The sequence below is a fragment of the Fundulus heteroclitus genome, chromosome 8 (genome assembly GCF_011125445.2).
Source record: "Fundulus heteroclitus isolate FHET01 chromosome 8, MU-UCD_Fhet_4.1, whole genome shotgun sequence".
Taxonomy (NCBI): Eukaryota; Metazoa; Chordata; class Actinopteri; order Cyprinodontiformes; family Fundulidae; genus Fundulus; species Fundulus heteroclitus.
In genome coordinates, this window is record NC_046368.1 from 6,346,275 (window position 1) to 6,361,035 (window position 14,761).

Consider the following 14,761-nt stretch of genomic DNA (forward strand, 5'->3'; position numbering starts at 1 on the left):
GACCTTTTTAAATGCCTGAAAAGGAAAGGTATGTATAATAAAATGTATGAAATGTGTTTGTGTTTTTTAATTTCCACCCAGAAACAGGATTTGGAATTACATTTTTAAATTGTGGTGATTAATAATGTATTAATAAATAAAATTTACAATTCTTCTTTAATATTTACATTTAAAATGTGCAATTGCAACACCCTTTTGAAATTGGATTTCTAAATGTTACATTTTAAACGGTTGTGTTACTTTTTCAGTGACTCTCCTGGTCCTCCATATCGCCATCTTTCCACCTGGAAACCTGTCCAGAGCTACATTCCTGCAACTTTTAGATGCACCCCTTCTCCAACACCCCTGAATTAACACAGGAATCAGTTGTCAGTGTTAAGTTTGTTTAAATTGGGATTAGGGGAAGGGGTCAGGGTTCGTTGTCAAGGTCACAACTGGATTTAGGACTGTCCATAAGGGAAAGAAAAGGCCAGAGAGCCTTGGGGATGGAAGATGCTAGGATCAGAGAGCAGCTCTCCAATCAACCTTAAAGGAGCGGTCGATTTATATTTTAAATATTTTAAAGTTCTCAGCTGGAAAAACAACAATCCCGGAAAAGTTCTAGATGGCTAAATTAGAGGTCATTAAAGAACACAGAGTTCAAAATCCAAGATGGCTGCCAGACTTAGAACCAAACCACAGTGATTATAGTATAAGATAATTCTTAGTATTTCTGATGGTTTCCATAGATTAACCGCAGTGACACATGTAGGATGGCACATCTGTAAACATGCTTTTTTTTTTTTTTTTTTTTTTAGTGTCTGAACTCATAAAATTGAGAGAAATGCTAAATGTTTGCTTTGCTAATAGTCGTTAACATAATTACTAGCATAAGCAGCTACTTTTCCCACTAGCAACTCGAACACTGAACTTTACAGTTGACGTCATTCCTGGATTGGAGCTCCAGGAAAAATTGAGTCAGCCGCTGGTACTCAGAAGTCGGATTTTCACAGATCCCAGTGGGATATTCTCCAAAAAGTCAAATCTGGGACGTCATGCAGATCCTTTAAAGCAGTCTGCTAGCTTTGGTACCGTTTATTGTTTTGTTTTATTGCATTATTTGGCATTTTGGATCTATTTAATGGGACACGGGTCCAGTTCAACCCTTGCTTTAATGTGGCCCAGTGACCAAACTAATAAATACATAATAAAATGCTCTTTTAAAAAAAAAAAAATAACAGTGCATTTAGTAAGTCAAAAACAAAAAAATGATGAGTAAAATGTTGAATTCAAGGTGTGATGCAGCGAATCCAATAGAGCATGTTAATGTAATGCCAACAGGCGTAAAAGCCACTGCATTTCAAAGCGCTTTATGGAAAAAGGACAGAAAATTTAACTTATAAATGCTAACTCTGTTTTTTTGAGGACCCATATGTGTCCCGTTTGTTGACCAAACACAATAAATGGAGGAAACACAATAATAGTCTCAGTCACGTCTTTGAAAAATAGAGAAAATATTTATTTTACTAGAACATGGATCCGTATTCTGCAGGGTCATCCTGTCTGAAACATGACGACAGCAGGCTTGAAAAAGCCAGCAGTCCTGAATAAATTAATGTGCAAATTAAAAGCAAAACGTCCTCCTGTTGGCCCGCCTTCCACTCACGCTTTCACGGTAAAAGCAAAGAAGAGCACATCTGCAGAAAACCAAATCTCAAAAGATGTATTTGCATAGCAAGACGGAGAGGCAACAGAGTAACTTTAAAGCAAAGATGAGTAAAATGGTGTCCATGTGGAAGAAGGTGTGCTGAGGCAGGCCCAGCACATTGAAGCTAAAAGCCCCCGGGGTGAAGCGCCAGCGTCTCCACGCGGTCGCAGCGCTTCGCCGATTAACTGCAGCACAACAGACAATAACAAAAAAATAACCTGAAAACGTCTCAGATGGATTTCTAACAGGTTTCACTCACAGTCATTGTGCAAGATCAGTTTAACTGAGGTGAGATTTCACTGAAATGTTCCTGTAAACCAGAGCCGGCTGGCTGGTCTGTGTGTTTAATTAGACAATTAGACAGATGGAAACCAGAGGAGGGGTCTGCTGCTCCGGGCTCTTGGATGCGCCTCTGCTGCAGCACACCTGAACCAAAAAGGCTGAATTAGCTCCCAGGTGTGTCAGCAGAGGCGCGGGTCACTAACCAGGTGAGCTGGAGCAGGGGTGCATCCAACAGCTGCAGCACAGGGGCCCCGGCCCCATAAGGACCAGAGTTAAAGACCCCTGAACCCAACCAGGGGTGGATAATCTGCTGCTTTTCTATCTCAGAATACAACTAAATAATATATATATATATATATATATATATATATATATATATATATATATATATATATATATATATATATATATATATATATATATATATATATATATATATAATTATAGATTTTCTGATTGTTTGACAGGAAATTGACTCCTTTGCAAAAAACTTTGCAAAAAAAATAAAAATTGTCAATATTTGAATAATACATGAAACACAGCCCAGATTTGGTTTTACCTTTAATTTTAACGTTTTTATGAACCCCCTCTAACGCACAACATAGCGAATAGAAGATTATAAGCATTAACTCTTTACCCCCATTGGGCTCCTGGTTAACCAGAGCTTGTCATCCTCATATATTATAATTAGGGCTGTCAGTTTTAATGTGTTATTAACGCGTTAACGTTGTTAGGCCATAACGCAGACACACACACACACCGTTCCCTAATGTTTTTTTCCGATTTAGCCATTATTGGCCAGAGTTTAACATTTTATGGCACCAGGATTTTGTCATTCCAATATTAAAAAATGCTTGAAAATAAAAAATTAAAATATTTATTTTACAAGAATGTTTTTTACCAGTGTCATTTATTGCAAAATTGCATATTAAAAAAGGCCCAAATAGGCTTTTACACTTTCAGAAATAAAAAGATAAAATATGCGATTAATTTGTGATTTATCTTGAGTTAACTATTGAAGTTATGCGATTAATCTCGATAAAAAAAAAGTAATCGTTTGACAGCCCTAATTATAATGTATTTCTCATGCACTACTAACAGGGGGGTGTCCAAACTTTCTGTCATGTGGGTCAAAAATATTCAAAGACCAAACAATATATTTCAAATGTTTTGCTTAACAATACATTAAGCTTGATATATTTAACAAACAAATCAAGTAGTCAGCTTTGTTGTAAGAAAGGATCTCGTAAATCATTCTTTTGAGTTTAATTGAAGAAAAATAAAAACATATTTGACTGTTCTTACCACTGTGAACAGGATTGGCTCACTCCTTTAAACAGAAAGACGTAATAAAGTATGTAATAAAGTTTAATGAACCAAAAGTAAATTTAGGCGTAGCAAAAATCTGCTTTTGAGTAAAACGTCACGGACGGATGTGTTCTATGAAATTAAAAAGAATGCAAAACCCCTTATTATTTGAAGACACACACTTTGTGTTTTCATCGTATTAAACTGTCAAAACTATCTTTCGTCTTTAAAGTCAAACAAACACACGCAACTAAAACAGGTGTTTAGTGTAATGACTCCACTGGACCACAAGGGGCACTAATGCTTCATTAGCTTTGTTTACATGCACAAAATTTAACAATCGGATTAAAATGTATTCGGATTAAATAATCGGATTGTACCGTTTATATGGGCACACAATCAATTAATCCGATCATGATGTGCGTTTATGTGCACCTGGCTTTATTCAGAATAGAATCGCTGTGACATAGGCAGTTATCAAATTCCCTACAAAAAAAAAAGTACTTCTATCACAAAAAAAAAAAAAAAGAGTAAACAATCCCATATCATACAAGTTTGTTTGTCTTCCGAGCGCCCAGGCTGGACTTGCACAATGTTTTAATTACGGTTGAAATGTTACTGAATAGGGAACAATGTTCAGCTCTTTTATTTTTTTCGAACAGAAAGGTTTTATTTCCACCACTCACCAACGTGGAAATACGTTATGTTTACGTCGGACGCACTCTGGTAGGTTTGCCACATTCAGAATAACTTGATCCTGACAACCGTTTATATGAACGTTGATCGGATTATCAATCGTCATAAAACACCACCTCTCATTCGGATTACAGTTTCATTCTGATTGAGCTTAATCTGATCATCACATTGCGATTAGCAGGTTTATATGACGCTCTTTTAATTCATATCGCCCCTTTATTCCGATTACTTTTGTACTTGTAAACGTAGCTACTGTTCTCTAAACTCATGAAACATCAGGAAAAACAGCGCTGGTGCCCGAAAAAGTGGCCTGAATGTTACAGAGGACAGCTTTAATCATTTCAATATTGAGAAAACTATTAATATCTTGTGGCAAATGTAGCATAAAAAGAGAAATAAAGCCTTTAGATCAGGGGTGTCAAACTCATTTTGGTTTAGGGGCCGCATTCAGCTTAATCTGATCTCAAGAGGGCCACACGAGTTAACTCATTGTAAGATTAAATAGAACAAATAAAAGTGGACAAGCTTGTTGTTGATTTTTATATTAAATTAATTTCACTTTTACACAATATATTATGAATAACCTTAGCGTTTTTAAGAAAAGTATGTGCAATTTCAACAATACTTTTACTCAGTTAAACATTTACTTGTGCATTATGCATAAGAACTGATCACATTGATTGTATAATGTTGAAAAACATTTATTCACATTTTTTGGAACTTAAAAACACTGTCCTGCATGACAAAATACATTAAACAGATAAAAATTAAGAAATGATTTAAATTATTCCACACCTGAAGCTTAATCTGCTAATTAAAACACAGCGCCCCTCGTGGACAATATAGGAACTGCAGATTTTCAATTAAACGAAGTACATGTTTTTTTCAATAATTGTTTTATCATTCTCTTCCTTTTATCTCCTCTTTCTTTCACTTTTCTTTTTCTTCTTCTTGTTCTTCCTTTCCTCTCCTACTTTCCCATTGTAGTGTCCATATCATTTGAGATATTACCTGCATGAATCATAATAAAACTATTCACATTCATAAATCAAGCGGAGCACTATGGCAAAAGCAGTACTGCTCCACTTGTGAAAGTCAAATCTGATGAGCTCTTTTTGGCATTAAGACAACAATTCTTATTGCCACATTGCCAGACAGGACACTGGGAAAAGAAAAAATAAATAAATATATATATTTTTTTTTTCAATAATGATAATGCATTTAGCCACTGGGCTGGACTAAATTGTTCGGCGGGCCGGATCCGGCCCGCGGGCCGTATGTTTGACATCCCTGCTTAAATCTATGACTGGGTCTAAAGTTGCACTAAAAGTTAATTAGCTTTTAAGAGTGACACCATAAGCTTCTAAAAACAAGGATTGGTACCAATTATTGGCCGAGTCTAGGCTAGATTTATTTAGTCATTTGTACATATTTTACTTTTGTCATAAAATTTTAAGCCGTGTATTGGCACACTTTTAAATTTGTAATTGCTGTCGTAAATTGTTGTAAATTTTATGTGTTTAAACAGGTCTCAGGGGACTAACCTGAATTAATAAAGGATTAATAATATAATAAACTTATAATAAATATTCCACTTTGCACCTCATGTCTGGAAGTTATGTTGGCTTTTTACACCCCTTCTCGCACAAAAACAAAAAAAAATTATAGATAGTTGAAATAAATGACATATGTTTAGCAGCTGAAAAGATTCAATCCTTTAAAAAGAGGAAAACGTAATATTTGACTCTAACATATTCACCCCAAAAGAAGCGCGAGTGTTCCCTGGAGCCGGGCAGGGGCCAACGAGCACACGGGGCGTTCTGGAAGTTCTGCCGGCGCCTGGCCCAAACCTTCGGGAACCGAGTCTTTGTCGTCTGGTCGAGCTCTGAGGGGCGACAAGAAAAAGCGGCTTTTACAAACCGGAAGACGAAAAAAAATGAGAGTATAATCCGGAGGGAACGGCAGAGCAACTGGTTCTGTGGCGACGCGGAGGTTTCCTCCTGGTTCTGAGCCGCCGTGGACCCAGAGGAGCTCACGGCGGCGGAGGACGGGGGCCGCGGGGACGCTGACCTCTGTGGAGGCTGCAGTGGGAGATGACGCGGCGGCACAGCGGGCAGGGCGTGTCGGCGGCCCGGTTCTTGGCCAGCGTCCGCAGACACGGCTCGCAGAAGACGTGAGCGCAGGGCCGACAGGCGTACGGGCTGAAGAAGACGTCCAGACACACGGAGCAGGACAGACCGTCTCTGTCCACGTCCACAGAGTCCAGAGGCGAGTCTGCGCCGCTGTCGCTCTGTCAACATCAACCGTTTATTTGTTAGATATCTTCAGATTCCCTTCTTGTCCTTCATTCTTTCCCTTGACTCCTTTCCTTCATTCATTTCCTTAACTCCGGCCCTTCCTCCTTACCAAGTGTTCTTTGTTTTCCTCACTTTCATTCCCTCATTCTTCTTTCTCTTCATCTCTTCTTTTCTTTACATTTCTGTTTCTTCTTTTTCCTAATTTCCTTCCCTTGCTTACTTCCTTTCCTTGTCCATTGCTCCTTTCCGATTCTTCTCTCTCTTGACTTCCTTCCTTCTTTCCTTTCCTTGCTTGCTTTCTTCCACTTTCTCCTTCACTGCTTCAATTCCTTTCCTACCTCCATTTATTTGTGTTACTCCCTTACCTTTTGTAATCTCCTTCCTTCCTTCCTTCCTTGTTAAAACAACCCTTGGAAAATAACCTTTAACCAGTTATTAATATACTTTTCATTAAACCCATATTTCTGTATTAAACAGCTTTTTCTATTGGTCCGGTGTAATATTCTGAACTTAAATGGCATTTTTTTCATCAGCATTATGATTAACAGAAATAAAGTGGGGCTGGACAAGTAATTGCATTTGCAATATAATCACAATTTAAAAAAAAAAAACAGCAATTTCCAAATCTGTAATTTTTGGCTACGTAACAATTAATGGATCAGACGCGTTCTTTAGCTGTCGGTAAAATGTTTAAAGCGGGTTTTCCTCCACATGGAAGGGAAGAGAGCAGCAGCAGCAGTGAGATAAACTAATTTTATTATTTGTTTTAGAGTTTATATAATCGTAGTTTTTACCAGAAACTTTCAGGCATCTCACCACAGCATTAAGTGTTTAATACATTGACTTGTTTGTTGGTTGCATGTTCAACAAGGATTGAAGTCCAACTCAACAAGCTGTTCTCTTGAATAATTATATTCTGATTTATAAAAACAGTTAATTTTCTTGCTTTAAAGGTGCATAGCCACGTTATTTGACTTTTTGTATTCACACGTCAGCAGCTCACCCTGGTTGCTTAAAAGGATTTTATGAAAGATTATCGCGTCTTGCTGCCGTATTAGTTGTTATTTTGGCGTTTTATGCTTTGTTTTTGCAAAAATTTTCAATAAATAAAGCCTTTCGTGTTTATTTACGATTTTAACAGGAAGTACGTACTGCACATGTGCAGCAGGGGATAAAACAAGGAAGCGGCTAACGGCTGTTAGCATCTCCCAGCAAAAAAAAATTAACAATGTTCCAAGATTCAGTGGAAAAAAATGCAAAAAAAAAATATGATTCCAAGAGGGAAAAGACTGGAATGTCTCTGGGAATCCAGTCTGAACGTTGGTGTTCACTGAAGCGGACGCTAAACCTGCTGATTGGTCAGAGTTGACCGACGTGAGTAAATGTTTTGATATAAGGCTCTTAAAGTTTCTGTAGATAAATTTTATTTAATTAATAACGTTGGTCTTTATCACGCTGAGCTGCTGCTTTACTGTGAGGCGTTGCAGAAGGTCAGGCTCAGTCTGGCTTTATTTAACATAGTTTTATTAATTAAGCAAACCAGCATTATGGTAGTTCTGTGATACTGTCACTAGATGGCGCCACATCTGTTTATATCTACTCATCGCGCCTGATTCTATTTAACCTCAAAAAGGACCATCAGAACATTATCATGATGGAGGCTTGGTGTATATAACCTTATTTTATCATGATCAAACAGTTTTTGGTCTTTTTTATAAGCATATAACATGGCTATATACCTTTAAATCGTCCTTGTTTACAAACTACAGGCCATTTTTGTCGCTTATAGTTAATGCAGAGAAAAGTCTAAATTAGATCGCAATTATGGTTGAAACATATTGCAATTTTGATTTTTGGCAAAACTGTACTGTCCTGCTTTAAAACATCAGTCTGTGTGTAATTAATGAAAAGAGTTAATGAACTAATTGAACTTTTTAATTATATTTAAATGACGTGTGGCTGTAAATGTGATTTCTGCGTTTCCTCACCTCGTCCTCCTTCATCTGGCTCTGCAGCCATCTCTCCCTCCTCCTCTGCTTCCTCCTCAGACTCTTCAGACGGTTCTTATCTCGTTTGCTCCGTCTGATCCGGGCCGAGAGGCTCGATAGCGCTCGGTCCTGAGAGGAAAATCCAGATCCCAGTCACTGATGCAGCAGCTCAAGTCAACATCATCTCTGTATTTATTTATTTTTTTACTTTCTTTGTTTCATGTGGCTGTTTTCTGCCTTTAATGACTTCTTATTTCTCTTTCTTGGCTTCTTATCAAGTGTCTGTTTTTTGAGCTGCTTTAACCCTGCAGGGTCCCTGGATAGTTTTAGCTTTCGTGATTTTTTTTCCTTTTGTTTTAAAAGGAGCATAAAATCTGACCAGGTTGTATTCGTGCTTCTTTCCTTCCTTTTAAACCGAACAGAGCAACCCGTGTCCCTCTGGGTGTTTTCCTTATTTTTGATGTATTTAAAAAAATAAAATACCATATTTTTTAGATTATAAAGTGCATTACATATTCTTCCCAAGTGTGTAATATCCCTCCTCCACGTCCACAGCTCTCTATCAGGAGGACAGAGTAGCTGGACTACCCTGCCCTGTTTCTATCATAAGGCCAGAATAAATGTAACATTTATATTGAATTAACTTACTAGGTTTATTGTTGCTAGCGCGTACTCCAGGCTGCCTTACATGAATGCACTTCTAGTTTAGACATTACAGTCAGGCAGTCTGGTAGACAGCTCAGGGGTCCTATCAGGTAGTGACACAGTGTACCGTAATGCTCCTAATATCCATTGAGTGGAGCGGCTTTGTTGCTAACAAAAGTCATATTTAAACATTTCAACAGATTTGAGCGCATTGTGTCACATAAAATCAGTTAGTAAGCACAACGGTGATTATATATAAGGCGCACCATCAATTATTGAGAAGATTTAAGGATTTTAAGTGCGCCTTATAGTCTGAGAAATACGGTACCAATGCAACTGGAAGTCTGTTTTTTATTTTTATTTGTTCATCTCCTTTGAAAATGTCATGATTTATTGTTTTCCAAAAGGTGGAGTTATGTTTTCCTCTACTTCTAACAATTTGTAGAAAAAAACAAAAACAAAGTCAAAAACAAAAATGTTATATGAGGAAAAGAAAAAGGAGAGACTTTTCCATCTTTAAAAAGGGACAAAGGTGGAGCACAAAATTAAGGGATAGCGGTTTAATAAAAATTCTGTTTACGATGGGCTACCAGATCTTTTCAAAAGGACTTTGAATAAGCATGAAAAAGTACATTTGACCAAAAATCTGCCCAGTCACTGTATTTGAGGACATGTGATGCAAAGTTTGGGTTTAGAGGTGAAAACCTTCACATTCGGGAAACCACGTACCTCCTCCTCCTCCTCCTCTTCCTCCTCCTCCTCCTGTCCAGCTCCTCTTTCAGAGGTGTGTCTCCTTCTGAGACAAACGTCCCCAGTTTGCTGAAGCTCCACAGACAACGACGGTCCTCCAGAAATGTCAGGAACCCAGGGGAGAACATCACTCCATGCCTCGCCATCTGAGTCCGACTGAAGTTCTGCTGAATGTCTAACAGAGGAACCCGACTCCGGCGTGTCTGCGAGGCCGGCGGCGCCACGCTGCGAGATCCCACCGGCACCGGGTGGATCCACGGGCGCCAAACGAGGAAGGCGGGCGAGCCGGGAACCGTCCAGAGAAGCCTCCTCTCTTCTTTCAGAAAGGTCCGCCAACAGATGAGCCTGTCCCGTCTCAGAGCGCCGCGGCTGGACCAGGAGGACGCGGCGCCTGTGGTCCAGGTCAACCCGGCTTTTGCTGAGATGGACGGCGGCGCCGCGGCCGCACGGACAGTCGGAGCGACCGAGGAAGCTGAAGCCGCCCAAACGGGCCCCGCAGTGATGGCAGGTCAGCTTCCCTGCAGTCCACAGAGCCTGAGGGGAGACAGGAAGGCGTTAAATAAAACTTCTGATTAACAAAAGGTTTGGATCAAAGCTCAGTATGCGTTTACTTTTCAGACCAAAATCCAAAATCAAGAGGAAAAGGTTGCAGAGGAGCCTCACATCTCTGATATGAGATTAAAACTAACGTATAAATGTGTGACACGGTCCCAGAACAAACAGTTAAGAGGACAGAAGAGGACGGTTAAACAGCAGAAGATCAGACATGATTAGAGCTAGGGCTGGGCGATATGGAGTAAAAAATAAATCTCCGATTAATCCGATTAATCGATTTTTTCCTCCTCCTTTTTGTTTCATCAAAAGAAATTAAAGAAATTATTTTAAAACCTTGCTTTTATGTCAAGCATTTCGTCAGGGAGTTGACCTGAATTCAAAGTGCAACTAAAAACAAGCTGTGAAACATGCTTGTAAAAACAAGATGGCAGCCGTGCCATTATAAACAATGAAAATATAACAAAACATTTGCTGCTAGTTGTATTACACATTGAGCTAAGAACAGGCTTCACTGCACTTGTGAACTTCAAACTAAGTAAAAAAAATAAGTGAATAAGTAAATGAAGTACCTCGTATTATGGTAAAAAAAAAAAAAAAGTTTCTACTTAACATTTTGACAATACATTTGCCTAAACATATATTCAGCATCACATGCTGTTCTCTTCATGGAAACCCAATGAGTGTATTGGCAAAATAAAATCCAGATTTTCCAAAAATGAAATCTTAAAGAATTGTAAATTCGAATTAATCGATTTATCGCCCAGCACTAATTAGAGCGTCAGGAGAACCGGCTGACCTGCTGAACCGAGCTCAGGATCCACTCTGGAAGATTGTCAGCATCAATGTGCCAAATACTGCAGCCAGCAGCTGGACTTTCATCTGCTGCCTGAAATTAAAACACAACCGATCACAGCGTTCCTACAGCGTCTTTACAGCCAAGAGGAAACAGTTTATGTGCTGTTAATGAATAATGAGCAATCAGCTGGACTGTAGGAGCAGAGAGACGAAACATACAGGCGTAGTCTTCAGAAGGGAGGCGGGTCTTTAGCAGCCTTTCAGGAAGGGCAGCACCCACGTTTAAAGCATCTGGCCTGGGATATTGGGCCAGATGGGATTTATAACCCATCTGGCCTGGGAACGCCTTGGGGTCACCCAGGATGTGCTGGAGGAAGTCTCTGGGTAGAGGGAGGTCTGGGGTTCCCTCTTGGACCTGCTGCCCTTATGACTCGATGGACAGACGGGTGATTATTTATTTTGTCCGTTTGTTTACTTCGGCTAAGTTCACAATGCTGGTCTTGATGCTCAAGTCTGATTTTTTTGCTGAAATTAGATTTTTTTTTTTAGGTAGCCATTTATGCTACAATTAAATGCGGCCGCCATCAGACTTCTGTCTGAATGGATCAAGACCGCAAAGCGACCCGCGGCTAACAGAAGGACACGTCAAAGACCAGCGCACTGATTATGGAAGTAATGGTGAGGGTAATTGTTTCTAGAAGTGTTCGATAAAGTTTAATATAAATAAATTAAAATAAATAAATAAATAAAAAAAAACTTGAAAAGAAAAAGAAAAACGTGGATACCGGCCGGCTATTGTTAGAAAGCTGTTGAGCAATGAGAAGAAAGCAGCACCGCTATTTAAAATGATATTCTATGGAGCTCTAGCTGCTGCTGCGGTGAAAAAAATTGATACGCATCTAAATTAGTGCCACATATGGAAGACGCACAGATCAGATTTTTAAGGGGCGAAAAGATCGGAATTGGGTCGATCACGCTACCGTGAAAAAGACGGATCTGGGTCAGATTTCCCAGCAGCATGAAGGTAGCTTTAGTTCTGCCATTTCCAATTTATGTTTCTGGCTGTTTTATGTCCGTCGTTCTGTTCTTTTAAGGCACTTTCTGGCTGTGTGAAAGCAGCTTTATAAATAAAGTTTTATTGAGATTAAAAAAGCATCTTATGTATGAGCAGCGCATAATTTATACATTAAAGCCGTTATTTCATAAAAAAGCTCAGGGACTGAAACTGTACCCTAACTTACCCTTCAGTTCAGAACATTTAGCTGGTGAACGGTTGACATCAGCTGATTTAGTTTAAACCACAGTGAACATAATGTTAACCCACCGTTAACAAACACGTAGAGTCGATGACGGTCCTCCGACACCGTCTGCAGCGCAGCGTCGTCCCGTCCATCTTCTAACGCTCCGGCAGGAACGGGTTAGTCCATCTGTTGGCAGAGCAGCCGAACATTTTACTCAGGAGCAGCACTACTTCAACATATTTTCACTCAAGTAAAAAGTTGTCAGCCAAGAAATTACTCAAGAGTAAAAAAAAAGTCTACTCAAGTACTGAGTAACTAATCATAACGGTTGATGACTTAATATTTAAAAAATTATGTAATCTGAAAGACAAAAATATAAGGTTATGTGCAAATTCTGGTATTTTAATGACAAAAGAAACACTTTTCTAATTTATTTTATTTCAACATTAAACTTGAAAGCAATACTGACAGCAGTTAATGTATAAAAAATATGTTAGATAGAAAATAACATTAAAATAACACAGCTTGTGTACAAATAAGAAGTCTCACTTTAACATAAAGAATAAATCCAGAATATTTTATTTCTCTTTGGCTAAGCCGGTTCACATTACACATAATGAAGGCAAACAAACCGACAAACAAACATGCAATGAACAAGGGTTACTTTTTATTTTTAGCGTTCAGAAAAGTCACAGATAAAGATAAACTCCAGGTTTTTGTCTGTTGTGCATTTTTTGGTTAAAACAAGTTTGCTCTTTATTCATGAAGTTACTCGCAGCAGGTAGACAGAAATGTTACTCAAAAGTAATGATACTTAGTTACATTTACTTGAGTCATATTATTACTTGAGTGAATGTAACTAGTTACTACCCACCTTTATCTGCTGGTAATAAAGGCTGTCAGGACAGAAAACAGATGATTTCTGGTTGGTTTGGACATGTTGAAGGTCAAATCTTACTCTGTCATTTGTTGAACTGTTTTAACAGAATCAACTAAATAAAAGACAAAAAAATGTGAATATCTTGAATAAGTTATTTTATTTAAGTAATTCAGTCCAAAAAGTGATATATTTATATTAATTATGATGATTCTGGCTTACAGCTAATGAAGAAATTCAGTTTCTCAGAAAAATTTAATAATATCTCAACAACAACAACAAAAAAAAAAAGGTTTGAGGTGGTCCGATTTTCCAAGAAACAGCATTTTATTTTTAATCTGACAAACGATCATTATGCATGTTCTAGTTTATTGAAAGTAACTCTATATATCCACACATTCCCGCTAAATCCTTTGAATTAAAGACTAAAACTGACTTTTAAAAAGCAGCTAAAGTCCTAAAAAAAAAACAAGAAAAAAGGAAAGGAAACTTTCAGGAAGCTTCGGAACTGTTTATCTAAACCACTTTAGAAAGTTTTAAGCTTGTATTAGCTTCTTTAGGAGGTAACCTGAAAACATGAGGGATAATTTAAGAGTTTAGCACAACTGTTATTGGTTAAAATGCACCTGCTGACGCTATAAATATACTTTTAGAATAAAAATAACTGTTAAAGCTTCCACACAGTTTTCATTCATGTATCAGCCTTCCTGACTTTTATTTGTATTCATATTTCAACTAAGATGTGATTTTTCCCTGTGTTCCACAAGCTGGAAAACAGAGAAACTGTGAGCAGCTAGCCTCCCGCTAACTTAGCTAAAATTAACAAGAAGTTTCCGTTGTTCCGGTTTTAATCAGCAACAAACGGACTTTAAACGTGTCGGTTTAATATGATAAGAGTCAGACTTACCGCAAATTACAACTTTATTGGGTTTAAACTGTCGAGGTGCCCAAGTGCTGAGGATTTAAATCTGTTTTTGACAACAGGGAAATTAGCCTCTACAGGATCCCCGTTGGCCCAAAGGTTACGGCAACGCTTTTTCTCCCAGAAGTTGTGTAGTCCTGTAATATTTTTCCTGTCTTTACAAAGCTGATTGAAATTATAATCAAGTTTTGAAAAAAAAGGAACATTAATTTATTTTTCGTGTTCTGATTCATTTTACATTAACCTCAGAAATATTAAGTAATAAAGAATTACTCAATCAATAGGAATAGCAGCAATAGTGCTCAGTGCTGCCCCTGCTGATCCTTTCTATAATTACACCCCAAAAACCAATATCCCAGGTTTGCGCTAAAAGTGAGGATGCTGCCCCCCACCCCCACCCCCTCCCAACAAATTTTGGGAAAATGAGAAAATATCTTACTGTTTTTCAAATGTTTGCACATTAGATCTGTCTAATTAAAACATGTGAAGGAAATTAAACACAATGTGTTAAATTATGATTTATTTTTATGTGCTTTCAGTGTATAGATATCAGACATATTAGGTAATCAAAGAAAAAAAACATTCAAATACAGTGTTACTATTTGAAACAATTTGAACAGTAATAATAGTGATTAGTGATTCCCCTCGTGGTCTTGGATTCTAGGATTTTTCTTGAGGGCAAAAATTCAATTTCACTAAAAGTAAGAATTCTCTTTTG

At 38.1% G+C, this 14,761-nt stretch overlaps 1 protein-coding gene across 5 annotated transcripts; it reads right to left on the minus strand.

The window, feature by feature from the left end:
* Positions 1–1,677: 1,677 nt before the first annotated feature.
* On the minus strand, positions 1,678–14,143 carry rnf180 (ring finger protein 180). 5 transcript variants are annotated; one of them, XM_012877483.3, is made up of 8 exons: positions 14,029–14,143; positions 12,328–12,430; positions 11,005–11,094; positions 9,645–10,187; positions 8,259–8,387; positions 6,044–6,263; positions 5,733–5,858; positions 1,678–1,872 (listed from the first exon to the last, which is right to left on the minus strand). In XM_012877483.3, the coding sequence occupies exons 2-8, from the start codon at positions 12,394–12,396 to the stop codon at positions 1,694–1,696; spliced, it is 1,356 nt and encodes a 451-aa protein (XP_012732937.2). In that variant the 5' UTR covers positions 12,397–12,430; positions 14,029–14,143; the 3' UTR covers positions 1,678–1,693. The 5 variants fall into 5 exon arrangements, 4 of the variants coding, with proteins under 4 accessions (XP_012732937.2, XP_035995901.1, XP_035995902.1 ...); XM_036140008.1 differs by having other exon boundaries at positions 9,633–10,187; XM_036140009.1 differs by lacking the exon at positions 11,005–11,094 and having other exon boundaries at positions 9,633–10,187.
* Positions 14,144–14,761: the final 618 nt, after the last annotated feature.